The sequence below is a fragment of the Natator depressus genome, chromosome 16, assembly GCF_965152275.1.
Source record: "Natator depressus isolate rNatDep1 chromosome 16, rNatDep2.hap1, whole genome shotgun sequence".
Classification (NCBI taxonomy): Eukaryota; Metazoa; Chordata; order Testudines; family Cheloniidae; genus Natator; species Natator depressus.
In genome coordinates, this window is record NC_134249.1 from 24,412,658 (window position 1) to 24,439,998 (window position 27,341).

The 27,341-nt window shown below is 54.8% G+C and overlaps 1 protein-coding gene across 2 annotated transcripts in view; it reads left to right on the forward strand.

Moving 5' to 3' along the window:
* Positions 1-325: 325 nt before the first annotated feature.
* The window catches only part of OLFML2A (olfactomedin like 2A), a 29,661-nt gene continuing 2,645 nt past the window's right edge, over positions 326-27,341 (forward strand). The window contains exons 1-7 of one of the 2 annotated variants that reach the window (XM_074973881.1): positions 326-408; positions 19,152-19,415; positions 21,046-21,153; positions 22,024-22,209; positions 22,768-23,032; positions 24,379-24,618; positions 25,140-25,325. In XM_074973881.1, coding sequence (XP_074829982.1) covers positions 340-408; positions 19,152-19,415; positions 21,046-21,153; positions 22,024-22,209; positions 22,768-23,032; positions 24,379-24,618; positions 25,140-25,325 — 1,318 coding nt within the window. In that variant the 5' untranslated portion in view covers positions 326-339. The remainder of the gene's footprint in view (positions 409-19,151; positions 19,416-21,045; positions 21,154-22,023; positions 22,210-22,767; positions 23,033-24,378; positions 24,619-25,139; positions 25,326-27,341) is intronic. The other variant, XM_074973882.1, reaches the window with a different exon arrangement.

The following is a 27,341-nucleotide window of genomic DNA, read 5'->3' on the forward strand; positions in this document are numbered from 1 at the left end:
GGGGGGCACAGGGGACGGGGGGGCGCAGAGGACGCGGGGGCACAGGGGGTACGGAGGGGGCAGGGGGGCACGGAGGGGACACGGGGGGCGCGGAGGACGCAGGGGGACAAGGCGCGGGGGCGCCGGCCAGGGGGCCGGGCAGAGGCCGGGCTCCGAGCGCGGCGGGCGGCGGGCGGGGCGGCGCCCTGGGCTGTCACTCGCGGCTCCTCCTCCCGCTGCCCCGACGGAGCCGCCGGGGAGCGGCCGCGCAGAGCCCACGAGGCGGCCGAGAGCGACGGGCTGCGCCGCCGGGCCGGCCCCGCAGCTCCCGCGGCCGCCGCGCTGGGGCCCCGCCGGGCCATGGGGGCGCTGGGGCTGGCCGTGCTGCGCCTCTCGCTGCTCGCCGCCGCGGCGCGGGCCGCCAGCCAGGTACCGGGGCCGCGGCTGCTTCCCTCCGCGCGGGGCGGGCGGCGGGCGGGGCCGGCCCGCGGGCCTCGCTCGCTGCCGGCGGGGTCCGCACGGGGCTCGGCCCCTGGCGAGGGAGGGACCCGGGCGTGTCCCGGCTGCAGCTTCCAGCCGCGGGCGCGGGGCCGGGTTCTCCCAGGGCCAGGCACGGGCCGCGGGCAGCTGGGGTGGCTGAGACCTGGGTCCCGGGAAGCTGGCGCTGCTCTTCGGAGCGAGGGGCGTTGGGGGACGGACGCAGGGCCGGACGAGCCTGGCTGTGTTTGGGTGGATGGAGGCCAGGCCTTCGCTCCGGGTCAAGGGACAGACCAGTGCAAACACCCCGACAAAGAGGGGGAACCACCCAGGTCCCTCAGTCAACACGGGGTGTCTGTGCTTTACAGACAAATGTGTTTATAACTCACATGAAGGTGCCAGAAAGGCTCTTCTTGCTGTCCCATCACAGCTCTGACGTTACTTCTCTCATCCCTCTGGGCTGGGTATTTTGTGCTTTCCAGGTTAAACCAGATGAGCTGAGACCCTAATGAACAATCTGTGACGTTATCACGTCCCTTATATACCCAGGGCCAGCTTCAGCCCCAGAGCCCCTTCACTGGTTGCGTGAGAGCCCCCGCCTGCCCCGCTGTTCATGCCAGGCCATTTTCACTTTTCAGTTCTCAGTCTGTTCAGACTGAATCATCGAAGTGCAGATTTGGGACCAGCGAATTCCAGCGGGATTTAGTAGGTGCCTTGCCAAAGACAGCTGTGAGCCAAACGCTTCTCACCCACCCACAAAGCTTGAGAAAGAGGCTGTGGTTTGGGTTAATGGCACCACATAGTTTGTAGCCCCAGCGTTCCCACTCTCACCACTCCCTGCGCTGCCCCAGAAAGAGCTGCAGGAAAGCCTGAGCCCTGGCATAAAATGCCCCTATGCGGCCTTCTCCCAAGCAGCCGAATCAGGGCAATTCCACTGCTTTTCATCCCACCTTGGGCACCAACATGAGCATGTTCACGTGAAGCATGACTTGCCCCGTGCCCTATCACTGGGAATCAGATTCTGCCTTTGGCTGAATTCATTCGATGCTGTCTTGTCTGAATGGCATTGCATCGGGCTCGCATGACTGGCCAAAGCTGCGCTTTGAGCCATTCTGTATTCGTTCTGTCCTGGGTTTGTGCTGAGACCCACACCAGCCCAGCAGACCTTCTTCCTTTATATCTGCACAGCAGCTCCTGCTGCCCCGGCTCAGAGAGCAGCTGTGGTGCTGGAGGGATGATGTTCAGACGCTTAAGGGGTGGTATGGAGTCACTCAGGGAGTGCAGGGTACAGGTTTCTGGCTGCCCAGTGCAAGAGAGTCCAGAGTAAGCCCAGGACAGGCAGCTATTTGCACACACATGGTCTGTTGGCTCCTAAATGCATGTGGGAAACCCTGAGTGAGGATGTTCCAGTCACTTCAAAAAGAACAAAAGCAAATCTTGGCTGTGCTTTAGCTTGATGACCTTAATTGTGCTCTGAAGGAAAACTGGTAGGCTCAGCCCCTTGTGGGGAAGGAAAACCTTGTATTACATCTTGGGACCTCTTTGTGGCTCATGAGTGACCAATAGAAGTTCTGAAGCTGTCCAGCTGTCCTTGGAAGCGTAAGCCCCACACAAGGTCATTCACGGAGAAATACAGTGTATCCCTGACCCCTGACCTTGGCCTCTAGAACCCCCATCTTCCTCTGAAAAAATAACATTGTGGAGGCTAGACCTTCTTCTTCAGTTTAAGTGAAATCCCGGGGCTGTGTGAAGAGCTCACGAGTCCCCTACACAGCAAGCCCAGGCAGGGTGGAATGAGCTTTCTTTGATTGTGAAACAACACCCCCTGCTCACACAAGGTTTTCTTGTGTGGGTGGTGGGGGGGAACAGAAATGTTGGAAGCTGCTTAAACAAACTGTGCCTGGAATTGAACTCCAAGAAAATAATCCCACTATCAAAACATGCCTGCTGCTGGTTGTGCAGAATTGTGAGGTGAACTCTTTGTTGCAGTGATTTGGCCCTAGCAAACATTTAATCTTACTGCCACCAGCACAAGCTTGAATGAAAGGAGTGTGTGCAAGTGTGTGCACATCCCGACATCCACAGAGGACAGAGTGTGGAGTTGAATGTTTGGTGTGAGACCAAATTCCAAACAGAGTTAGAATCAGCATAGTGGCTGCTTGTCTGCCAAGTGTGTATTTGTCTATCTGGAGATGGCGGCTACCCAGTTTGCATGTGCAGAGATGTAAAAAAAGAGTGAGAAGCTAGTCTTTAGATGTTAAGATGGGGACATTGGTTGGGTTGGAAAGTACCCGGATCCCTTAGTACAGCGGTTCTCAAACTGTGGGTCGGGACCCCAGAGTGGGTCCCGACCCTGTTTTAATGGGGTCGCCAGGCCTGGCTTAGACTTGCTGGGGCCAAAGACTGAGCTCCACCCCCTGGGCTGAAGCCCAAGCTTAGGGCTTCAGCCCTGGGTGGCGGGGTTCAGGTTACAGGCCCCCTGCCTGGGGCTGAAGCCCTTGGGCTTCAGCTTTGAGCCCCCCCGGTGGTGGGGTAAGGCTTTGGCCCCTCCACCCAGGCCACCCACCTTGGGTGGGCTCAGGCTTTGGTCCCTGGGGTCGTGTAGTAATTTTTGTTGTCAGAAGGGGGTCACGGTGCAATGAGAACCACTGCCTTATAGTTGGGGTCTGCAGTTGTAAGCTCTGTTATTAGACCCTTTTAATGTCAAAATAGAATGGCCTGCACCCTGAGACACTTCCTCTTGGGGGACGGGGAGAGCACTGGAGATGGGAAAGGTCTGTGTGGAGAGGAGCCAGATGTGAATACCAGGCACGCTGTTCTCTGGCTTTCCCACTGCCTGTCACTCTTAAGGAGCTGCTGTTGTACACGGACACTGCTCCAATCCACTGCCCAGGACATAACAACTACGCCACAAGAAGCTGTGCGACACGGCAGAGTCTTCACAGAAATCCCGGCACTGCTGAGGAGAATCACAATAGCCAAAGACCTTCCCAGAACAATTATCGTCATCAAGCTAAAGCGCAGCTCGTGCTGGTGTCTGTTCTTGTTGAAGTGACTGGAACATTGCTAGCATGGGCTTGCGGGGGTTGTTTCAGAGGGAATAGGGACTTCGGATGAGTTTTTCAAAAGAGTCCACCCACATGCTGGTGAAGTGTGCACCTAGCTGCCAGAGGTGCCTTTGAAGATCCCATCCTGCTGTTTATTAAGGACTTCAGTTGCTTTTCATATGAAGTTAATTAAGCTGAAAACTGCAGCCATAAGAATATTCTTCTCATGTGATTTTAATAGGAGTCAGTCATTGGCCATCCACATGGGAGATGGGTTCGGATTTAAATATTGTCCTTCCTCAAGTGCCCGCAGCATCTCAGAAGAAACAGCATGCCCCCCTCATGCAAGGAGCGTGTTAGCCTGTGGCAGGCTTTGCACACGGATGTGTAGCAGTGCACATACTACCTTGCCTGTCTTGCACTCAGGTGTTTCAGCTTGTGCCGTATTTTTCTGGCTAGCCAGCTGGTAACCAGATGTGTCACTTACAGATGTTTCACAGATAGCCAGGATTTAGTCCAGGCTTCAGGAATAAATGTAGTTGTCCAAGCTGCCTTCCTGGGTACCTCATCCTCTGAGGCATAAGTCAAAAGATGGCAGGTGTATAAACAGGGAAGTTTTCCAGATTCCTCTTTAAGGAATCCAGGCACTCAAAGTTGGCTGCACTTAGCAGATTCTCTTTCTCTGTAACATTCGGCTTCCTTATGCCCAGCACAAAAGAAGGATTCTTCTCCAAGGTAGGCAGATGGAGTGAGTCTGGAGGGTCTTGCCCCACGTGGACTGGTGAGAAAAGGCCTGAGCTTTCCCTGCGCTCTGCAGCCCTGGGGAACGGCCAGAGGATGCCATGCAAACTAGGGCGGTGCTGCTGCCTCTTCTGGTGTCATTGAGCATGCCTCTGGTGCACTTAGTCTCTCTCCGAGTCCCTGGTGGCCATGGCGACATGGCGTTGAACGGTTTGTGCCAAGCCTGTGTATGAATGCTGGGTAGGAGGTGGAAGTGAAAGAGGAGAATGACATGGTTCCCGCCACATGAGTACATCCTTCCAGCAGCCCACAGATACACAGGATGGGAGTATAACTGCTTGTCTTTATGCTACAGAAGTGTCAACACAGTGTTTGTTCCTTTCAGGCAGTCCCCTGCCTGTGGAATAAAAGAAGCTGGGGGAGATTTCATTGCTAAGGGTGCCTCTCAAAGTAATGGCGTCTCTTAAATGTCCATGCTGAGGACTGATGCTAAAAGGCTGCAGAACCTAAACACCACTTGGCTGATTCACTAGAGTCCTCCAGCCAACCCTGCAGTAGAAAGGGGAGAACCCTAAATCCAGTGGAGCTCCCGACCTGTAACTTCTCCAGAGTGAGGGGCACCTGGTCTTCTGCTGAAGAAGGCAACATTGTAGGTATCTGCAGCAATGAGTGGCACACAGTAAAGAGGGGGCACCGATTAGTTGGATCCACTTCCAGCTGTATTGCTCTGACATTTACACAGGATGGAGAATTTACATCTCACGTAACAAAAACCCACCAGAAAGCCCCCAAATTCTCATGTCTAGAGGACACAGGACAAAGCATTGTTCTTACCCAAGCTCTTACCCATGTCTCATGTGATACCACTGTTACTGTTGGAGCATCTCTATTCAGGAATAAGCAAGCCACAAAGATGGGGCGGGGAGGGGAATGGTGTGATAGTGAATTGCAGGGATCAAAAAGGATGAGAACTTCTTCTCACTAAAATTAGTTGGACGCTGTCCTGTCTATAGACCCCTTGTACACCCAGGAGGCCTTTCCGACTGCCCATTCTCTGTGGCTTTGCAGTGAGAGGCGTTGCAGAAGGGTTTCTTTCAACACAGCTACATTGTCTGCTGGCTTTTCCTCAGCAAATAATACAAGTAGCCACACGAGCAACATGTAAGGGACAGAGCCTGAGTTGCTTCTCTTTCTTCACTGTCAGTTTGAACAGCTTGACTTTGCAAGTGCTCCACCTTCCCATCGAGGGAACCCTGCCCAGGGCGCACACTCTCCCTCCTTCTGTTTCAATGTGAATCTGAGTATCGGTTTTTTTCTGTTCCTGGGCACATAAATCCAGCCTGGGATTCCCTTGCCACCAGGGATGACAGCTGGCTAAAAACACCTGCACCCGTGCAGGACACCTTAGTTTTTCCCATTAACCACCCAAGTCGTTTGGAGTAAGTGGCATGGGAGAGTATCCTACTCCACATATCTGTGGCTTCTCAGACTTGCTGCCTGGCTCAGTTCTTTTCAGTCATATGTGCCGGTTGTATAGGAAATAAGGGGTCCGCAGCTGGCTCTCAGAAGGAATGGTTTGGGCCCAACAGCGGCACTGCTTACTCCCCAAACATTCGTTGTTGAAAAAAGTTGGGCCAAATTTTTCATTTGTGCAATTGGGTTTGGCTCCCACTAGCTTCAGCAGAAATGGCATCTGCTTATGTCAGGGCCTTTATGGTTTAACGACCTATCTGTATGTTATCGGGGAGAGGGGGGGCCTTTAATACAACCATCTGAACACAGGGTTCGGGTTTATAGTGATATCAGCTGAGCTCAGCCCCTCTGCAAGTGCCCACTGCAGCCTTCCAGACACCTCTGAGCGGGCGATGTGACCAGGAGGGGGCTGTGCTCAGAGATGGATTCCCGGGTGGGTGCAATGCACTGTAGCTGAGTGACCTTTGCGGAATAAACTTCAGAGAGCTGGGTTTTTTTAAGGCTTCCTTGTTTATAGGGAGGCCTTGTTGTATAAATAGAACACATGGTTCCTGTTGAAGGAAGCTGTTTAAAAGGCAAAGCCTTGGTTTCTATGTAAAGGAAAGCAGAATGCCCAGTTCCCTACCCAGAAGCAGTTTACACAGCAAAAGTAAAGGGGGCCAAAGCACAGCCAGAGGCAGCCTATGAGGGTCCTTGGCATCGCTTGCAGTCCCCCTTCTCTTTGCCAGAGGTGCGGCCAGCGGAAGCTACAGGGCCCAGTCTGCCGAACTCCATCTTGACGTGAGCTGAACAATGTCCATTGTCTGTGCTGAGGTATGGTAGGAAGGGCTGCTGCAAATTTGGTGCAGCCCTTGGGCACCTGGCAAGTGGCCCTTGTGTCTCTCAGCTGGAGAGAGCTTGGGGTCCCCAATCCAGGGAGCAATTTGCTAAAATACAGGTTAAAAAGCACTAGGGGTGATGGCTGTGGCCAGCTGTACACTACAGACATCTGCTGGCAATGCTCTGTTGGGCAGGGCTGTCCCTTACATAGTGTCTCTAGCGCGGTGGGGCCCTGATCTCAGCTGGGTCCTCTGGTGCTCTTGTAATGCAAGTAATAACTCATTAAACTTGCTCCTGGGCCGGGGGGCCAGTGGGAGGCCTGTGCCCCACTTAGGGCCCACTGAAGTGTGATGGCTGGTTTGGCTCTCCGTTCGGGGATGAATTTCACCCTAGAAAGACAAAGCTGCCAAGGAGATCTAGTAGCAAACAAGGGCAGCCCAACCCAGCAGTGAGAGCCAAGAGCTGCTGCTCCATTCCTCCACTGAGAGTGGGTGGGTTTAGTACAGGAAGCTGGAGTCGTTCCTCTCTGGAGGTGTTAATTGAGGCACCACATCCATCCTGACAAGGGGCGGGATCCGATCCAGATGTTCCAGGGGTATTCGTTAGTTTCAGCTCTGTTTGGTGTTGGAAATGGGCTCTAAGCAGGAAAAACGGGAGCTCCCAGCGTATCCCATTGGCACTGAGTGTGCAGCGCTGGAAGGGAAGCTGGCCTCCGGTGGGATCGCACATGCAAACTGATCCACATCAGTCAAGCCCCCATGTGAGATGATGGACAACGCTGATGATGCATTAAAGCAAAAATAAATAACCTCTGAGAGAGTGGAAGGAGCACTGGCCGTTTGTGCCAGGAAGGATGAAACAGCCCTCTGCGGGATTATGAATCGTCATGGCTGTTTGTATAAACAGTCCCCATTGCCATGGGGAGGGCAGAGGTCCACGCACAAGGAAAATATTGGAACCTTGAGAAGTTGTGTTTGTGTAAAAGAATCCCATTGACCAGCTGTGTTATCCCATCTCTGCCCCCCTGCCATTGTCCTCCTCCTGCTACACTCCTGGCAAGGGGCTTATTAGATCTTGTTAAAATTTACAGTTGTCCCGTCAACACGATGGTTTCATTCTATCCAGTGACATGTCCCCCACTGTCCTTCTCTTTTCTGGGGTTTCCAGATGAAAAGGGGGAGGCTTGTTTGAAATGCAAAATACAGGAAACATTTTGTCTCTGTTTAATGAATGAAAGATCCTGGCACTGCAGTTTGTTTACTAGAGATTGTGGGAATCTTGCAGACGTTTTCTGTGCTGGACTGGAAGACCCAACCACGCAGAGTAAAGTAATCCCTGGGTTACAATTTCTTGGCCATGATGATCTCAGTGATAGCGTAAACATGGTGAGATTGGCATGGAAATAGGGAAGGGCTTTACATATGAGTCATAGCAATAAGGCCACTGCTACTTAGGATCTGAGCCCTACTCTGGCTGTTTTAATGAGTCCTGCTTGGAGATAGGCTGAAAGAGTTCCAGTGAGTCTGAGGTTTGTATGTTCATGGATCTGCCTCTGTCAACGTCACATCACCTGCTACGGGTGGGCCCAGAAATCTGGAGAACTTCCAAACACCTACCTCCTGCCCGCCTGGTCTGCAGATGTTCACAAGGGAGGGAGGGGTCTGATGGAAGGGGGATTTTGGGGTGAAGGGCTTGTACTGGGACTTAAGACCCCAGGTCTGTTCCCAGCTTTGCTGCAGACTCCCTGTGAGACCCTGGGCAAGTCATTTAATTGCTCTGTGCCTCAGTTTCCCATCAGTAGCATGGGGATAATAATGCACCTTTCCCCCCACCCTTTGTCTCACTAGTCTCTGCAGACTGTCAGCTCTTCAGAGCAGGGCCTGTGTGTCTGTACAATACCTTACACAATGGGGCCCTGAGCTTGGCTGAGGCCTCTAGGGGCTACTCCCCCAGTGATAATCAGTGTCTTGGAAAGGGCTCTTATTACCTTATAGTCACACACCCCTTAGAACTCCTGTCCCCCAGGTGAGTTCAGTTCTTATTACCAGTGTGAGCTACCCTCCCTTTGCTCGGCACCTGTGAGAGCAGCCGGATGTACAGGCTTTCACTGTTTTCTCAGCCAGGCATTAGAGGAGAACTCCAGATAGGTGCGTTGTGATTTTGCTCCCCTAAGGAGCCATGCCCTGGTCAAACAGCCAGCACTGCCGTCTGTGCTACATAGGATTCAGGTCAGGCGGCTTTCTGAGCAAAGCCCCTAACAAAGCTCACGCCGTTTGGGGTCGTTTGGTCCCCGATGCACTCACTGACCTAATGCGAGTGTTCCTGTAAATGTTCTCTCCCATAGTCAGGGCTCGTGGCACTGGTGGAAGCTGGATACACAATGTCTGTAGGTTTTAGTCACATGTAATGAGGGACAATGGAGCTGCATTAGATGGTGACCCTGTTGTCGCAGTGTTGTCTCCAGCACTATGTCCTGGCTTTACTGCCTTAGCAGTTTAAAGCATTTAAGCAAACAGAGTGCTTGGAGTCACACCCTAGAGCAGTTTCACATAACGTGAGATTACAGGGAAGCAGCCCGTTGGCGCTGTCTGGCGGATGTGATGCCTCCGGGTCTGGTGTGTGAAACAGTGGCAAAGCCTCGCTGGGCTGTCCCCTGGTAATGGAACAACGGCAGAGGCAGGCAATCTGTTCCAGCACCGATCCCGCTGGCGGTTGGCTCCTGCCACACGCACGTAGTGAGAAGGTGCAGGTAGGTGTCTTTGCTCAGCACCCAGGCACTCCATGATCCAGCCGTTGTTTGCCCTTGGGTGCTGCCCAGCGAGGGAGACATCACTTCAGTCACCTTCTGACACCCGGTGCCCAGCGGCAAGAGGAGCAGAACGAGCCGGACACTGGGCGCAATGTACATTCATTTCAAGGGCAGCCGTGGAACGCTGCGGCTTTGCTCTGCTGCCCTCAGGGGCCTGCACCAGCCATCATCCCACTGCCAGAGCACTGCCGTGGGGTGCTCGGCCAGGTGTGGATGCAGGACTGGGCGCTCCGTGCACTAGCCAAACAAGGGTGGGTTGGCTCTTTTAATTCAGTAGAACAGGTAACTGGATGGCTGTCAATGGCGTGTAGCAGAGGAGAGGGGGCCAAAAAGCCATGGCCAGGTACCAAAGAAGGTGGAGTACGGCTAGATTTGCCATTGGATTAACTCCACTGGCTTCTGTGCAGTTACTCTGGGGATGGATTGGCCCCAATAGGGATAGCTTTATTGGTTACCATCTGCTTGTTTGTAAAGTTATTATATATTGCGTACAAAAAACTACGTTAAAAGGTTTCAAAGTCAAGCAGCCTCAGATCCTCATCCCAGTCCCAGTCTCCCTAGCTGCCACCCATAGCTCCTTATCTCAGTCTCCCAGCCCAAAGTCCCCTCCCCTCCTCATCCCAGGTGATGTTACCCGTTTACAGCATTTGGGAGGCCAGTCCACTTCTCATGTCCACGTTTTAAAGAGTATTACTTCCCCAGCCTGGGCACCATCCCTGCCTTCCCAGGTCTCAGACTCTTCTGCATGATCCGCCCCTTGTTTACTCTTCTGAGCACTGCTTTGGCTCCAGTCTCTTTGTAAGATTTTCAAGCAGATGCATTTCTGCCTTTCCACACTTGGGTCCCATCTCACTGGTGAGTGCCCTGCAGTGCAGCCCGGTGCACAGACGCTGTCGATTTGAAAGGCCCCGGCTGTTGGGTCTGCGCAGCCAAGCTCAGCTCAGCCCCTTTCCGTGAATCCTGCTTTTAAAACATGTTTGCACATGCATATCTGCATCAACCTCCCTCCAGAGCACACACATTCCCCCCTCCAACACACTGCCCTACAGACACTCCCAGCTACATACACAGTTCTGCACACACTCTCAGCTACACACACCAGTACTTGCTGATTGAGGCCTCCACAGACACAGGGCCTCACTCAAACACCAACATTAACCTCCCCACGCTGAAACACACACACATGTGCACACACACCACACATGCCATCAATTCTCCACATTATCTTTTGTAAAAATTAAATACATTTTTAAAGCTGAGGAATGTTTACCCTCCTCCCTGAAACACTCTGACATCGTTCTTAAAGATCCTCCACCATAACATTCAGTGGAATGGCAAGGGCATGAAAATCCCAACAGCTGCTAGGAGACTGGTCTGTTCCTGGCCAAGGCGGGTTTGGGATCGGCATGCCGCAGACTGAGATAAAAGGTCAGTGCATTTCCTTTATGCTGAGCAGCGCAGTTCATAAGGGCTGTTGCTATGGCACCACTTCAGCAAGCTTTGTCCAGCAGATGATGATCAGACTGGATGACAAGTGGGCTACATGCAGATTCCAGCTGTTTACTGAGGGTTTTCTCTCTCTTCTGAGGACAAGACTTAAAGTTAGTTTGCGAGACTTGGCAGGAAGTGGCTCCTCATTTAATACTCTGCTGTGCTTAATCTCTCTGCTAGAAAGGGCCGTGGACTTGGGCCAGCTGTGACATTTGAATCTGAACCAAAATTCCCCGGAAGTTCGGGTCCATCTCTACTCAGCACTGATAATGCTGATGCTCATTGTAGATCTGCTGCTCGGGGCAGCCACAACTCCTCAGATCCAGAGCCAGGCCTCACCCTGGCGCCCAGTTAGAAGCTGGGACCTCCCTCTCCTGTCTACCACAGCTCAGCACGCGCCTGCTGCTGCCACCTGGGCTCTCGTGTGGGCTGTGCTGGGGACAGCTAGCTCTCCAGGCCTGGGCACTCGGATGCTTTGGCCAAGGAGGGGACATTTGTACAAGTCTTGCTCAGCCCTGGTGGGAGGCTCTAAGCTCTGTTCCTGCTGTCAGCTGAGAGAGATTCTCCCCTAAGGTTAACCAAACCAGAGATGTTGCTCTGGGATGAGCCAGAGTGAGCAGGACAGAGTCCTCACAGTCATAGAAATGTCCGACTGGAAGGGGCCTTGAGAAGTCATCTAGTCCAGCCCCCTGTGCTGTGGCAGGACCAAGGAAACCTAGACGATCCCTGACAGGAGTTTGTCCAGCCTGGTCTTAAAAACCTCCAATGACGGGGATTCTACAACCGCCTTTGGAAGCCGGTTCCAGAGCTGAACTCCCCCTAGAGTTAGAGAGTTTTTCCTAATATCGAACCTCTCTCTCCCTTGCTGCAGGTTAAGCCCATTGCTTCTTGTCCTAACTTCAGTGGACATGGAGAACAACTGACCACGGTCCTCTTTATTGCAACCCTTTACATAGTTGAAGACTGTTTTCAGGTCCCCTTTCAGGTTTTTTTTCCTCAAGACTAAGCATGTCCAGTTTTTTAACCTTTCCTCATGGGTCAGGTTTTCTCAACCTTTGATCATTTTTGTTGCTCTCCTCTAGACTCTCTCCAGTTTGTCCACATCTTTCTTAAAGTGCAGCGCCCAGGCTTGGACACAGTGCTCCAGCTGAGACCTCACCAGCACTGAGCAGAACGGAACAGTTACCGCCCGAGTCGTGCATACGACATTCCTGTTACTGCATCCTAGAATGATGTTAGCCTTTTTCACAACCACATGACATTGCTGACTCCTATTCCATTTGGGATCCACTCTAACCCCCAGACTCTTTCCACAGTACTGTCACCTAGCCAGTTAGTCCCCATCTTGTACTTTTACATTTGATTTTCCTTCCAAAGCGAAGTGCTTTATACTTTTCTTCATTAAATTTCATCTTGCACTTCACAGGCTGCTTGATGTATGATATGAGATCAGTGGCTGAACCTGGCCCAGTGAGAGTGACCTCTCAGGCAAAGGACATGCTATGAGCCTCTGGTATAAAGACATCTGTCGCAGAGGAAGCTGCAGCTGGCAGCAGCCTTTAAACTCTGTCCTGTGTTTGTTGAGGGAGCCAGGGAATGCTGAGCCCAAGCCCAGCTCTGGCACTAGCCTTGCTCAGGAGTTGGGAGGACAGAGATGAGCAAAATATTCGCCTCCTTTTTCCTTCGTCCATGAACTGATAGGAAAATTCTCTTCATGATTTGGGGACTCGCTCCCCCTCCCCAGTGGGCTGGAGGCAGTGTTTGGAGTTTGAACTTGGATGTTGGATGTGGTGCAGCTAACCCGGGCAGCTCGAATGTCAGTGGTCTAATGTCACAGTCAAATCTGCAGTTCAGAATTTGAGTGGAATTCACCGCTGGGTCGGGGGACAGATCACAGCCGGGACGCTGCTAAAATCCCACCAGGCCTAGGCACTTTGGGATGTAGTGGGACATAGGTAGTCCCTAGATCTTGTGCTGGCTCTAGGCAGCCTTCATGAATATCCGAGCAGTTGATCTTAGCCTTAGCCTTTGTGCTGCAGTGCCTGACAGCCCCTCTGTTTCATAGATTCATAGATACTAAGGTCAGAAGGGACCATTATGATCATCTAGTCTGACCTCCTGCATGACGCAGGCCACAGAATCTCACCCACCCACTCCTGCGAAAAACCTCACCTATGTCTGAGCTATTGAAGTCCTCAAATCGTGGTTTAAAGACTTCAAGGAGCAGAGAATCCTCCAGCAAGTGACCCGTGACCCATGCTACAGAGGAAGGCGAAAAACCTCCAGGGCCTCTTCCAATCTGCTCTGGAGGAAAATTCCTTCCCGACCCCAGATATGGCGATCAGCTGAACCCTGAACATGTGGGCAAGATTCACCAGCCAGATACTACAGAAAATTCTTTCCTGGGTAACTCAGATCCCACCCCATCTAACATCCCATCACAGGCCATTAGGCCTATTTACCATGAATATTTAAAGATCAATTAATTACCAAAATCATGTTATCCCATCATACCATCTCCTCCATAAACTTATCAAGTTTAATCTTAAAGCCAGATAGATCTTTTGCCCCCACTGCTTCCCTTGGAAGGCTATTCCAAAACTTCACTCCTCTGATGGTTAGAAACTTTCATCTAATTTCAAGTCTTAACTTCCCAATGACCAGTTTATATCCATTTGTTCTTGTGTCCACATTGGTACTGAGCTTAAATAATTCCTCTCCCTCTCCAGGTATTTATCCCTCTGATATATTTATAGAGAGCAATCATATCTCCCCTCTACCTTCTTTTAGTTAGGCTAAACAAGCCAAGCTCCTTGAGTCTTCCTTTGTGGGAAGCAGATACAAAAGGGTCACGAATGCCATCCAGTCGAGCTGGGCGTTGAATGCTTAAGAATTATTTGCCTGAGGCTTTTTCCCACTGTTCCCCCATTCCACATGATCCTTCACCGGAAGTGCTGGATAGAGCTACAAGTTACTAAGTCTGCGTTTTCTCCTCTGGAGTGGCTTACACTGGGTCACTCTGAGTGACGCTCTTTGGAGACTCGCCTGTCCCACACGGCTATTCCTGTTTTCTTTTGTGGTCTCTTGGCACTTCTCGGGATATTCCCTTCGGGCAGCTCAGTCACTGCTGTTCCTGCTGTCCACCAGGCAATTCCAGTCTCTGGACAGGCCTGGGTTTCCCATGACTCTGGAGAGAAGATGTGCACATCTGTTTCCAACCCCCTGGCAGTGCTACTCTGCTGAAGCACATCAGCAGTGAAGCCCGCAGCTTGGAATAATTTCAGCATTGTAGCTCAGCACTCCTGGAGACTTGTACCTTTTAGGTCTGGCCAGTTAGCTTCAGTGGGGTGGGGAAGTGTCAGGAAACGCAGCATTGTTTAAAGGCCATGTGAGGCCTGGGTCTTGGGAAATGCAGGTCACTTGGGGATTAAGAGGTGGAAGTTCCAGTGAGCTCTTCAAAGGTCAGTAAGCAACCCTACCAATTACTGAGCCTCGCTTCTTTATTATTTTAAAGGGATGGATCTCACTCTGGCTGCTGCATGATTTTGCTGTTGATTACAGCACAAGCCAAGCGGCTTGTTACATACATAACTCATGAAAAATGTCAAGTTTTATGTAGCACGAAGTGTGGTTAGTGGCTTGGGGAAACCTAACAAGGATTTGGGGAAAACACTCTCTGACTGTGCGTGGACTGTTTGCAGGAAGAGCAGCTGTAATGGATCCAGATCCCTTATTCAGAGGAGCGGCTCTCGTGCCGCATTCCCACAGCAGTTTCAAAACTGACAGGGAAAGGAATTCCAATCCTCACCCCCACAAAACACACACGTGCACACACGCACGCACACACACGCATGTACACCTACGCACACACCCCTGCTCCCCTCGGGGAAATAGTCTGTCACGCACCCTTTTGTAACTAGGCCATAATTGCGATAAGAAAAGTAATGAAGGTTGAGGGCAAGGAAACTTTTACACCCCATGAACTCCTCTCCCCTCAAACATATGGCCAGATTCTCTGCTGCATAGTGGGCCCAGCTCCATTGACTTCCTTGGAGCTGCACCCACCCCAGCTGAGAACCTGCTTATGGCTGGGGAGACCCTCCAGGCCACGAGAACACAACGTGAAGAGGCTGGTCTCTGTCCTCGGCTGGGATTTACTCATTCACCGTTGTGAAAATTACCTGGGTGCCAACCCAGAGCTGTGTGTGAATTGAGATGATGTTGAGGAATGCAGAAAGATTCCGACTCCCTCCTGCCCCTGCGCTGGTCCGTGAGGTTTCTCTAGCAGCCTTCGCTCTAGTATCTCTTGCCGCTGAACAGTATTCTCTATAAACAGCCGTCTGCAGGGCAGCCTTGTGCCGCGGGAATGAATGCAATGTGCAGCAGCAGCCTCCACACCCTCTTCTGCTCCTGGGACCCTGGCATCTCCTGAGACTAGCAAATCCTTTCAAAGGTGCAGTGCCCTTTGCTGGGCATGGCTGGCTGCTTAGCTGGCTTTGAGACTTACACAGCAGTCTGAAAATGGGCCTTTATCAATCATACCTACTCCCTACAGTGCTGGAGCCGGAAATGCCACTGGCCTGCAATGGGGTTACCACTGAAAAATGAGCCCCTGCATGAATGGGTAGGGGCAAGTGCAGTTCCATTGATTTCAATGCGCCAGGTCTGACTTTTCTCCAGTGCACAAGCGCTCAGCCCCCAGAAACTCCCATTGTTCTCAGTTTGGAGGTGGAGGCGTTCTCCAGGGTCCCCAGTGGGATCTGCTGGGTGCTGAGCTCTTTTGAAAATATGGCCAATAGTTTTTGTTCCTGCCGGCCCTGCAGGCCTAGCAATGGAAAAGGCACTTGGATTCTGTCTGCCTCGGGTGTACCAGCTCCCTGCTGCCTCCTGAACCCGTACGGCTGGGCCCATGGTGTGCAGCAGAGGGGTTAGGTCAGTCGAGGCTCCACCACTCGAGCTGAGCCGGCAGCTGGGAACACCTGTCAGAAGCTGAGGGGCCGCTGATGGGGGATGAACATGGGGCACTGACATGCCATGTTTTCTGGATCACTGGCTTGAGCAGAACCAGACTTTAAACATGGTCCTGTTGCACTGAATGCTTTCAAGCTAAACCGCCCGCTCTACATCCTCTGCCAGTGTCACAGCTAGCCAGCGAGGGCAGCCGTTTCTTCCACCTCCTACAGATCATGTGAGGAGCTTTTCCAGGCCAGTAATTGGAAGAAGCTTGAATGTGGCTGATTAGGCCGCAAACCCCAAGCCCTGTGTGATTCGTGTGTGTGCACACATTGCTCTCAATTACTGGCAGCCAGCTCAGGTTTTCAGCCAAGGAGGCAAGGCTGGGACCGAGGAAGGGCAGAGGGATCTGACAGGGTCTGTTGGCCCCGCATGCTCCTCAGAGAGGTGCCACACTGGAAACCTTTGGAATCTGCATTCTCATGTAAGTGGCAAGGGGGTGAGGAATGTGGAGGACACACAGCTTAGTGCTAATAATTAACAGGTGACAAATACTGAACGTCCATTTCCTAAAGCAAATTACAGACAGGGACCTGGGAGTAATGAGAGTCTGACTGGATCTCTCCAAGGGCAGTAATATCCCCTAATATCTCTAAAGCACCTGCTAACCTCCAAACCTCCCAAGTGCTTTACAAATCATATAGAATGGCAGACTGCAAACTGGAATCACTTTGCCCACCACTGAAATGCAGCCACTTCTGGGGTGAAGCATAGCAGCTGTTCAGCAGCGCACAGTACGACACTATAGTTTAGGAGAGGAAGTGATGAGGAATATTGTTTCCAATTGAAATAGCAGGGGGAAATCAGAGAGACAGTGTGTTATTCAAATTGGAAATCTGGCCAAAAAGTACCCTGAGATCTTCACTGAACAGAATCAGTCAGGACCTTGGCTGGAAGCAGTATGATCTTCGACTTCCTGCCTTAAACGGTAGCATGAAGCTGTTTGCTCTCAAACAGGAGCTGATTTCCATCCCAGTGGTGGTTGCATTTTAGTGGCAAATAAACCGTTTCCTGTGTATAGTTTATATTGGTTTAAGTTTGTCAAGGGCTTTGGAATCATTCGATATGAAAGGTGCGATAGAAGCAGAAAATCAGTATCCTTATGTATGGGAATTCAGACTCTTTCTGCACATGCTGCCCAGTTAGCTAAATCCTAGAGTAGGCTAGCAAAAGCTTCACAGAAGTAGGTCAAATAAATGCTAACCATAAACTGCACACATAGCCACAAGGGGTGGTGCTGTGTGGTTTTAACGCCTGTGACCCGTGGAACTGGGACACGGGGGCAGGTGGATTTCCCTCTCCGGGTCAGAGATGATGTGCCATGTTGTCAGCCAGGCTAGGCAGACAGAGGGCCACATCTTGTGAGATCCAGGGCATCAAAGGAGATTAAAGGTCCTTGCCTTAGATCACGGTGTGTGGGAATCGTCTCTACCACAGCCGCACACGTGCCTGGGATTACGCTGCGAGACATGACGTCCGCTGGCATACGAACGAGAGGGGAACATGGCCGCAGCCTTGCCCCATCCCCCAGCTAGCGAAGCAGAGTTGGCCAAAGCAAGGCCTTCAGAGCCCTACATGCAGCCAAGGGCCACCCACGGGCTGTGGTTGTAGGGTAAGGACAAGCTGCCAAAGGCAGGAGTTCACCGCTGTGCAGCGCAGCTCAGCCATGGCTGAGAGACACAGGCAGGCTCTGGGGAGAGAGCATTGGCCTCTGATTCAGAAGGGGACGTACATTTATATGCCAATAGGTAGAGCACTTGAACTGCTGGGAAGCCCTCGGGGTGCCAGTCTGAGCCCCCCATTCCTGCTGGCCTGGTGCACAAGGGGCTCCTTCCTGGGAGATGACAAGACCTTCATGCCCTAGAGCAGTGCTTCTCAAGTGTCCTGGCCCGATGAGCCTCTCGGTGGCTTTTCTGAGCAGTATAAATGAGCTGCTTCCGCTGCGTGTGGGTTCCTTCCTGGGGCTTGGGTTAGGGGTGCTGGGCAGCGGCTCGAGTGCTTTTGCAGGGGATGCTTTGTAAACACATTAATTGCTCCTGCTATTAGTCCCTCGTAAATTAAACCAAGCAGCTGCCAATGGCGGCCGTGAGCGGAGGGAGACCCGTGACCTGTGCTGGGCAGGAGGGCAGATTAGACGATCCGCTGGGGACCCTTCTGGCCTTATGCGCCTTCCTCTCCTCTTCTAGCTTTCTGAGCTCGCCCAGCAGTTGTCCCGGCACTGCTTGGGGCATTCGAAACACCCCCAGCAGAGGAGATGGGGGAGGGGAAGTAACCATTGACTCGTTGCTCAGAGTCTCTCAGCGGCTTATTTGCCAGTCTCCTAGGCTGGAGCCTCCAGGCAGGGACTCGGTCTTTGTGTCTTGCACAGAGCTCAGCAGCAATAGTGAATAATGCCAGCTCGCTCCTTAGCTCTGAGCAGCTGCCTAGGAACGAGTCCTCTCCGCCCTGCCCAAGGCGGCTGTCGCTGACTGACCGGGCATCAGCCACCTCCCTAGGCCCTGCTCGTGAACATTCAGGGCTAAGGCTGGGGTTCTGTTGGAGCCTAAGGGACTGCTGTGCCCAGACTGGGAGTTAGGCCACTTTGAAAATCCCTGTTCCTCACGCCCAGCCAGGCGCCCTGGTATCAGTCAGAGGAGGAAGGCCCAGGAGGGTGTCAGCAGGGGAAGGAGAGGTGCAAGCTCCTTTGTGCTCCCCTGCCCCCCAACCTATCGGCGTTTAACAAATACAAGGAAAGGGGCTGAGCTGAGCCGGCGAGAGTAACGAACAGGCTCCCTGACCCCGGGAACACGCTGCAACAGAGTGAGCATTCCCATGAAACCCGCCTCCCAGAGAAGCCACCTGGGGAAGGAGGCTCTCTACCCCAGGGCTAACCTGGGCCCTGGAATGGATCCATGGGGTGGCCAGTCCGTTAGCTCAGGCTGTAGATATCGTACCTGGGCTCTAGATGAGCCAGGGTCCGTCCCCGGCAGTGGCCGAGAGGGTGGTTATGGCAACTATTCCAGCAGGGGCTTTGGCCCTTTGTTTGTGCTTGTGGTTGGGGTCTTTAGGACTCCACGTTGGTGCACCAGTGAGCAGAGACTTTCCTGGGGGAGTCCCAGCTGGGGTCACAAGGGATATGCAGGGCACCTGGCTGGCCAGTGGCTCTTTGGTGGAAGGTGAACCCCAAAGAGCTTGGGATGCCGGCAGGAATTCCTTCCTGACCCCTCCCCCAGTGCCCCACATGCACCCCAGAGCCTAAGATGTGACTCAGGACAGGCCAAGTCCCACCTGTCCTTACACGCCTGCTTCTTGCCTTTCCCCAGGTGTTTGGTGACATGGACCAAGTGCGGATGACGTCCGAGGGCTCTGACTGCCGCTGCAAGTGCATCCTGCGGCCTCTCAGCAAGGATGCCTGCAGCCGCATCAAGGATGGCAGCATGCGGGTGGAGGATTTCTACACGGTGGAGACGGTGAGCTCGGGGGCAGACTGCAAGTGCTCCTGCACGGCCCCACCCTCCTCGCTCAACCCATGCGAGAACGAGTGGAAGATGGAGAAGCTGAAGAAGCAGGCACCGGAGCTCTTCAAGGTACCTGGGCTTAGGCAGGTCTTGCACATCAGCCTCTGCCTGGAGCCGCTGCCAGCTGACAGGCTGGCCTCCGCCCCCGCCACCTCCCTGGCAGCAGGAGCAGCACGGGTCGCTCCCACGCGCTGACCTGGGTCCCTGAACGCTACGGTCGGCCCTGGGTGCATGGAACCCCCAGCGACACATGAGCTGCAGCCCCCTCCCTTGCACCAGGCGTGTTTCACCCTCAGTACCCCAGCACCAGAGTCTGGTTCCAGGGCTCCTGCTCTTGAGGCTCATGCAGTGCCCTGGTGGGAAACGGACATTTCTTAAGAGGGCCGAATCCTGGGGGCTGGAAAGAAAAGAGACCGAGTCCCGGTCCCAGCCAGACCCATCATGGGCTGTTCGCATCCGCAGCATGGCACAAAGGGCCCTTCACAGCCCAGACCCACTGAGGCAAATGTCAGACAGGAAGGGCTGGGCATTGTGGCATCCGTGAGGTCTGGGGTGAGGGAGGGAGCGCCGGCAGCTGGCAGTGACTCCACGGCACAGGAATCCCTGCTCCCCAGAGACAAGTCAGCAGGTTCTCCCAGCAGCGCTGACTCCCTGACAAGAGCAGATCTGTGCTGGGGCCTGCAGGCTTCCCCGGGAGGCCGTGGCTCTAGTGACCCTTGTGCGTGAGAGACGGAGCAGGGTCGAGAGCTTCTGGTGGCTAAATGTCACCAGCTAACAATAGGCAGTGTGTGCCCTGCTCACTCCCTCCACGCAGCTGTGCAGGCTGCCGGCTCGGCGCGCCGGGCTCCACGTTGAAGGGGTCGGCCCTCAGAGCTGGGGAAGGGACGGCCAGGGAGGAGCATGGGCTGCCCTGCACCCCATGGGCAAGGTCTGACAGACCAAGGCCAAAGTGGGTCCAGGCTATAGGCATCTGTTGCCAGCAGTGACAAGAGGATCACTCAATGAGGGTATGAGTCACCCTGCGCAGTATCCAGGCCTGGGCTCACCCCCACCCAAGGATACATTTCACCTTCAATGCTTCCAGCTCCAACGCAGCTGCACTGCAGGGCACACGACTGATCTCAGCTCCCAGCAGGCCGAGGTACTATAGACTCTTCGGAGTTAGAGACAGCAAAGACCTCTTAGGAGCAGCGCCTGTGGTGTCCCCTCCCTCTATCACGTTTCCCCTTCCTTAAGTCCTTAAGCCTCGGTTCTGTAACAGTCTGGGGCCCTTTCCTGGAAGTGTGTGTATGTGGGCAGGGTGGGGGCACAGGGAGAGACAGAAAAGTGGCATGAAATTAAAATCAGGGTTGGGATTATTGGTAGTGAGAAATCCCAGAGGATATCGTAGCTGGGCATCATTCTCTCTGCATGGGTTCCTGCACCAGGTTCACATTCTACACTGCATCTCAGCCCCACAGAGCTGCTGCCTATCTATTTTGCATCTGTGGCATCGTGTGCTGGGACCGTAGCAGTCCCATGGTGCTCCCAACACTGAGTCCTGTTGCATTATGTCGTTCGGGTTGCTCTGCCCACTCGTGTGATTTTGGTCTGCAGGAAGCCACACTGAATTTTCCTTCATTCTGGGGTCCCTGTTTACTGCAGCCCCCATTGTCACCTGCTGCTCTTGGAATTCAGCTTCAAGGTTTTTCCTTCACAGCTGCAGTCCATGGTTGACCTGCTGGAGGGAACGCTGTACAGCATGGATTTGATGAAGGTCCATTCATACATCAACAAGGTGGTCTCCCAGATGAATACTCTGGAGGAGGTAAGAGTGGCCCCCTTGCACTGCAGTTTCTGAGCCATCCCAGAGGAATGCAGCCAGATGAGCAAACACAAAAGCCAGCACCTGCTTCTGCTGCCCCGCCGCCACTCTACCATGGAATACAGAGACCGCAAGCTAGCAGGAAATGAGCTCTGATAACTGCCTTCCTCCTGTCTTCTGGCTGGGGATGGAAACATCCACTGAGGCCATGAGAACCACTCCTCGGGCCAGTTCCTTACCTCCCCCCCACTACTATGGCCCATGGGGGGCACTGCACAAACACAGGGGGAAATGTGGGTCCTGCCCCAGAGCTCACAGTGAAACTGACACAAACACAGCCAAGGGCGGGGGAAGGGAGAGGCACTAGGGTAAGGATCCAGGTGGAGGTTGTGCTCTGCCTGGTCAATTGCACAGGCTGGGGGCTATTATGGGTGTCGGGTGGGAGTGACTATGAGCAGGGAGTAGGAGAAAGGAATCTCCTACCTAGAGATCCTTCAGCTGCCTGCAGAAGTGATGCTTCCCAAGTCACCGCCATGCATCGCTGAGAGGGTTAGCTGCGCTGGATCCCTCTCCCAGCTGAGAGGCTGTTTGCGTTGGGCTCTGGGCGCTGGGACTTGAGCAGGACAGTACTTCCCTGTCCAGCCTGTTCCCAGCCCCCTTCCAGAGCTGGGAATACAACCCAGGAGTTGTAGCTCCCAGCCCCACCTGCCCCAGCCAGTAGACAATGTTGTCATCCCCTGGAAGCGGGATAGGTTTCCTCCTTCCTTCATGCCCTTGCTTTGTAGAGAAACATGAAGCCTTTTGCCTGAACCGATGGACGCCCCATCAGGTCTCAGCTACTCATGCCCTGTTTCCTTCCTGCCTCTTGCTCAGACCATCAAGACCAACCTGAGCAGGGAGAATGACTTCATGAAGGAGAGCGTCGTTCACCTGACCAACCAGATGAAGCGCTATGAGAACTACTCTGACATCATGATCAGCATCAAGAAAGAGATCTCCAACCTGGGCTACCAGCTGCTGCAGAAGGACGCTGCCGCTGTCCCTGAGAGCAGGGCCCAGGTACCTTCCTGCCCCCCTCACCACACGCACATTCGCAGGCACCAGCCTGGTCCCCTCGGCGCTGGCCCGCAGAGCTGAGGGGGCTGCAGGCTGGGCGGAGTGCGGGCCGAGAGGAGGTGCTGCGTTGCCGTGCAGTGACAGCCTGGCTGCCCACAGCGGGAACCTGTGCTAAATGATTAACTCCCTTTGGCCCATTGATAGAGTCAGTCAGGGCCCGCCAAGCCTGGATATGGGCCAAGCCCAGCGTGCAGTGGGCCTGTTACATACTCTGGTCTCCTTTCCATCCTGTCTTAGCTGCCCTGGTGCTGCCATCTTGCAGGTGGCCTCTGTTCTGTTCAGAGTTCATCCCGTGCCCATCACCATGGTTTCTGAGCCCCTGGCTTGGTGCACAGAGTGTCCAGAGTGGGGCTCCTGCTGGCTGCGCTGCCTGGAGCCCCTCTCTTTGCAGCAGGAACTTTGTGATCCCAAGCCATTGGCCCCGCTTGGTGCAAGAGGCTGGCCAGACACGGCATCACTGCTGCCCACAGAGGTGCCTCTGAACCTGGCTCTGTCTCCTAGGACACGGCCGGGGGCAAAGGCAAGGAGGCGAGCAAGTACCCCAGTGCCCGCAAGAGCCTGGGGGACAAGGCAGCTGTGAGAGTCCCCAAGGCAAAGCTACCAAAAACGGAGAAGCCCAAGAAGGAGAGCCTGAGGGTCAGACCGGGCGCATCGCAGCCCACCACCAAACCCAGGCCCTCCGGCCACCAGCAAACAGTGATCCGGGGCATCACCTACTACAAGGCTGCCAAGCAGGAGGAGGCCGAGGGCCTGGTCAGCAACCGAGGTAAGTGCCCAGGCCCCTTGGAGTGGGCACAAGCACCACGACAGGCCCAGCATGGCATGTGGTTGAGAGGACAGGACTGTCCGCTGGCCGGGGAAGCCAGAGGGTGTGCCTGGGACACCCTGCCAGCCCATCCTTGTGGAGCCTCAGACCCTTCCCCACCATTCCGCCAGGTTACCCCCCCTTCAGAGCCACCTGCATGGTCCCCCACCCCTGTGAGCACCCGGCCCATCTGCCCCCCACCCACTCATCCCTGCTGGGCCTGAGCTGCATACTGCTCCCAGCTCTCTCCTGTGGGGCAGGGAAGTGCAGGGGGCCAGGCGCTCAGCGTTTATCTCTTGGGACTTGGCTTCAAGGCCTGGTCTTAGGGCACAGGAGAACGTGAGTTCCAGCATTTGGGCACATCACAAAACCACCTCAGCGACCGAGACTGGCATAGGCTCTTCTCAAGGGGGGCCCAGGGATGGGATAACAGGGGCTGCGGGTCTGTACTGAGGGGCACCAGCGGAGCTCAGTGTGTGCGTGTGTGAGGAGCCCAGGGTTGGGGTAACAGGGGCAGCAGAACAAGACCAAAATGCATCAGAAAAGCTGTGGGAGCGACCCTACATTTAGTGGCATAAAAGGTTGAAAAGCGAATCCCACATTCAGCTGCTGGGAAGTTTCCTGGCCTCCAGGCTCTGGGTAAATCCGTTCCCTGGGCACTGATCCTGTCCCCGACCGCGCTACATTCCCTGCTCCTCTCTCAAACACCGTGTTTGCACGCTCAGTGGTGCGAGTGAGGGATTTCAGAGGGAAGCTGTCCCCATTTTTACACAGCTCCCGGGGCGGGCCCAGCTCTTCTCTGAGCCGCACAGTGTTTTCCTGGAGCTGGGGCAGCTGGTTTAGTTTAACGAAGAAGGTAGAAAAGAGGGAGCATTTGGTTAAATGCTGCAGAAATCCAACCTGGGGAGCCCAGGCCCTGCATCCGGGTTCCCCTGCCCTCCTGCCTTGCCTCGGCACCCCCGCCCCCCAGTGTGCTGTGGAAGCAAGGCAGCGGGGGCCGCAGGCGGGAACAGCCACCCTGCAGATGTAGGGGAGAGGCGGGACTCCCTCCGCTCAGCTCCGCAGCGGGGTGGGACATGGGGTCCCTTGGAGGGGGCGGGATGGGGTGGGCAAGGGAGGGAGTCAGATGCTCAGCACAGGAAGAAGAGTAGGGACTGGGGGTGGGGTGGAGGAGGGGGGAGACAGACTCCCCGCAGTCCTGGCCTGTTCCTCAGCACAGCTCCCGGCCCACCCTCCTGGCACTCCTTGCCAGACAGCGCCAAGCCAAGGGAAGGGAACGGCAGTAAGGGCTCTGCTTCTTTCCTCAGAAAGCCCCGGGAAGGGGAGCCCTTGGATGGACCGGCCGGAGGAGAGAAACCCCGAGTCCTACGCTGCTGCGGAGGCCCAAGGGAGAGTCGGCGAGCAGGTGGAGACCACCTCTGCCCGCACCACCCGGGCCCCCAGCACCACCCGGGCCCCCAGCACCACTACCCGGAGCCCACCGGTCACCGTCCTCTCCATGGGGGACAATGCTGAAGGCACCGAGGGGCTGGAAGCGCCTAACCAAGGTGGGTTGGGGGCACCTCACAAGTCCCTCAGGTGGGTACGTAGGGCCAGGCCCAAACTGCAGCTGGGGGACTTGCTCTGTGGACATGCCACAACTGGCAAGGAGCTGAGTGGGCCCTGGTGACGCTGCTGGAGCTGTGGTCCCTCTGAGGTGGGGCTGAGGGGCCCTGGGAAGGCAGGGGGTGGGCAGGGAAGCCACCTGTGCTGTACCTGTCCTGTGGCTAGAGGGGCTCGGTTCCTGGGGTGGCCGGACGGCACGAAATCCAGGCACAAGGTGAGGAGAAGGCAGCATCTCTGGACTTGCGGGGGTGGGGGGGCTCCTAGAAGCAGATGTTTTGAAACTCTGTCTGGGCCTTTGAAACAAGCCGGCAGGCAGGATAAAGGTGGGGGAGCCCCTCCCAGGGTGGGGAAAGGCCTTCTTGCGGGGTGGGCCTGACTGGCTGCTCTGGGCGCAGGCTGGGGGAGCAGGGCACGGCCTGCTCCCGCGGAGACTGGCAGTTAGCGCCTCTTGTTGGCTCGGCAGTGAAAGAAGTGCAGTGCGAGGGCACCATCAAGTCTGTGGAGCCCCCCGTGGAACACCACAGCTACGGGCGTAACGAGGGGGCGTGGATGAAGGACCCCGCGGCCAGAGACGACAGGATCTACGTCACCAATTACTATTATGGCAACAACCTGGTGGAGTTCAGGAGCCTCGACAACTTTAAGCAAGGTGAGATGCTCTGGGGGGCGCCGGCCATGGGCTCCCCCACACTCCGCCCCAGAGTCACAGGGAATGACGTGCCCAGGTAGCCTGGCCACCCCAGTTATTCAGCAAGTTGGGGGTTGGTTTGTTTTGTGGGGGTGGGGGATATCCTCTGGAGGTAGGCTGTGATTACGGGATTCCCACTTGGTTCTTAGAGCCTGGCGGTCACTCCAGTTTTATTCTGGTAGCGCCCAGAGGCCCCAGCTGAGTTCAGGGCCCCACTGCGTTAGGTGCTGCACAAACCAGAGTGAGAGGCTGACCCCAAAGAGCTCACAGCCTCACAGACAAGGGAGTGAGGGCGGGCAGAGCTACAGAGAGGGGAAGGGACTTGCACGAGGTCATCCAGCAGGCCAGGGACGGGCTGGGGCTAGAGCTCCTGGCTCCCAGACCCATGCCCCAGCCACTCGACACAGCTGCTCAACAGGTCACATGGTGCTGTTTCTGTCTCCTGATTGGATGAGTATAACTACTAATGGCATGAGACTGGTGGCTGGTGACTTTGCATGTGGAGTCCCCTGAAAGCCCCCATGTGAGGGCAGCTGCAGGGAGCACACACAATGGGGCAGGGCTGGGTTGCAGTGAATTCATGGAGCACCTCTAATGACCATCGGAGAATGGCTGACACTCTTCCCTCACCCCCTGCTCGGGAGGGGCAGGAGTTGGCTGGGAAAGTCGGGGGTGCGCTGGGAGCCAGGCATTGCTGGGCAGAGGGGAGCTATCCTCACTTACCCTGGCTGTTCCCAAACTGCAAATGGTCTGTGGTCGGGCTCAGCAATAAGACTCACGCAGCAGAGAGCGCATCTGGAAACATTAATTGTGCCCAGTGTATCGGATTCCTCTTCCCACTGATGGCGTCTGGATTGCTGCCACTCGACAGACCCAGCGTCCCCAGAGCTGCATTTGCATGTCAAGGCAGACACCGAAATGTTTTTCCCATGCAGCAGATGAAACCAGCTTAGAGAAGCTGAGCAGGGTGACTAGCACAACCGCCCTTAGCGGCACAGGAAGGTCAGAGCTGCTGGGAGCCGTACACACGGTCGACATGTTGAAACAAGATAAAAGAGAGACTGGTGCTTTCAAAAGTTCGGGGCTTGGACAGCGCCTGTGGGCCTGGAGCAGCGCCTGGGTGATCAAGCAGGTCCTGGCACCTGCACATCGGGTTACACGAGTTCACTTGGCTGGGGAGAACGTCCCAGGAATGAGGCCTGGATGCTGCAGGCATGCAGAGAAACGGGGCTGATTTCCCAGGGCTGGAACGTGAGAAGCAGCTCCCATCCCATTGCAGGGCTGCAGTAGGAGCCCTACAAATGGGACTCAGTCTGAGCCCCACATCTGCCCCAAACTGAATCTGGAGCTTTCATCAGCCCAGGTCAACTCAGGGAGAGACTCACGGTTGTGGCTCTTTAGCTCACCTTGTGACCCTCAGGAAACCCCAGCCTTCCGTCCCTGTTATCCATCCCCCACCTGTCCTGGGGCTTCTCTGAGCCCAGCCTCCAGGCCTGTCCATGTTCATCCAGCACAGATGTGGCCCAGGATGAGAAACACCAGCAGACCCAGACTCTTTTCCGACCCTGCCCAGGGCCGGAGTCAGTAGCCAGAGGGAATCTCTCCCATTAGGACCATGGGAATCGCCATCCTGGGTCAGAGCAGGGGCCACCTGGGCCATCTGCCCAGGAGGTATCTCCTTCGCGCCAGGCAGCGAGTGATGAGTCTGCCTGTAGCAGGACTTACCGCCCGTATCAATGCTGCACGGCTCACAACCCTGAACACGAGGTTCTTCCGGCTTGAACAGAAGCTGGTTTATTCCCCCCAGGGTTAGTGCCCATTAGGCATGCTGGAACTTGTGCTGGAACTTTGCCGGCGGGTTTATGGGCTTTGGTTTAGAGAATACTCTGGGTCTGGAACTGCCTCGGTGAAAGTAGTTTGCTCTTCCTAGAATCCTCTTCTAGTCACCCTCTGCTCAGCAACAATAGCTAGTCATGT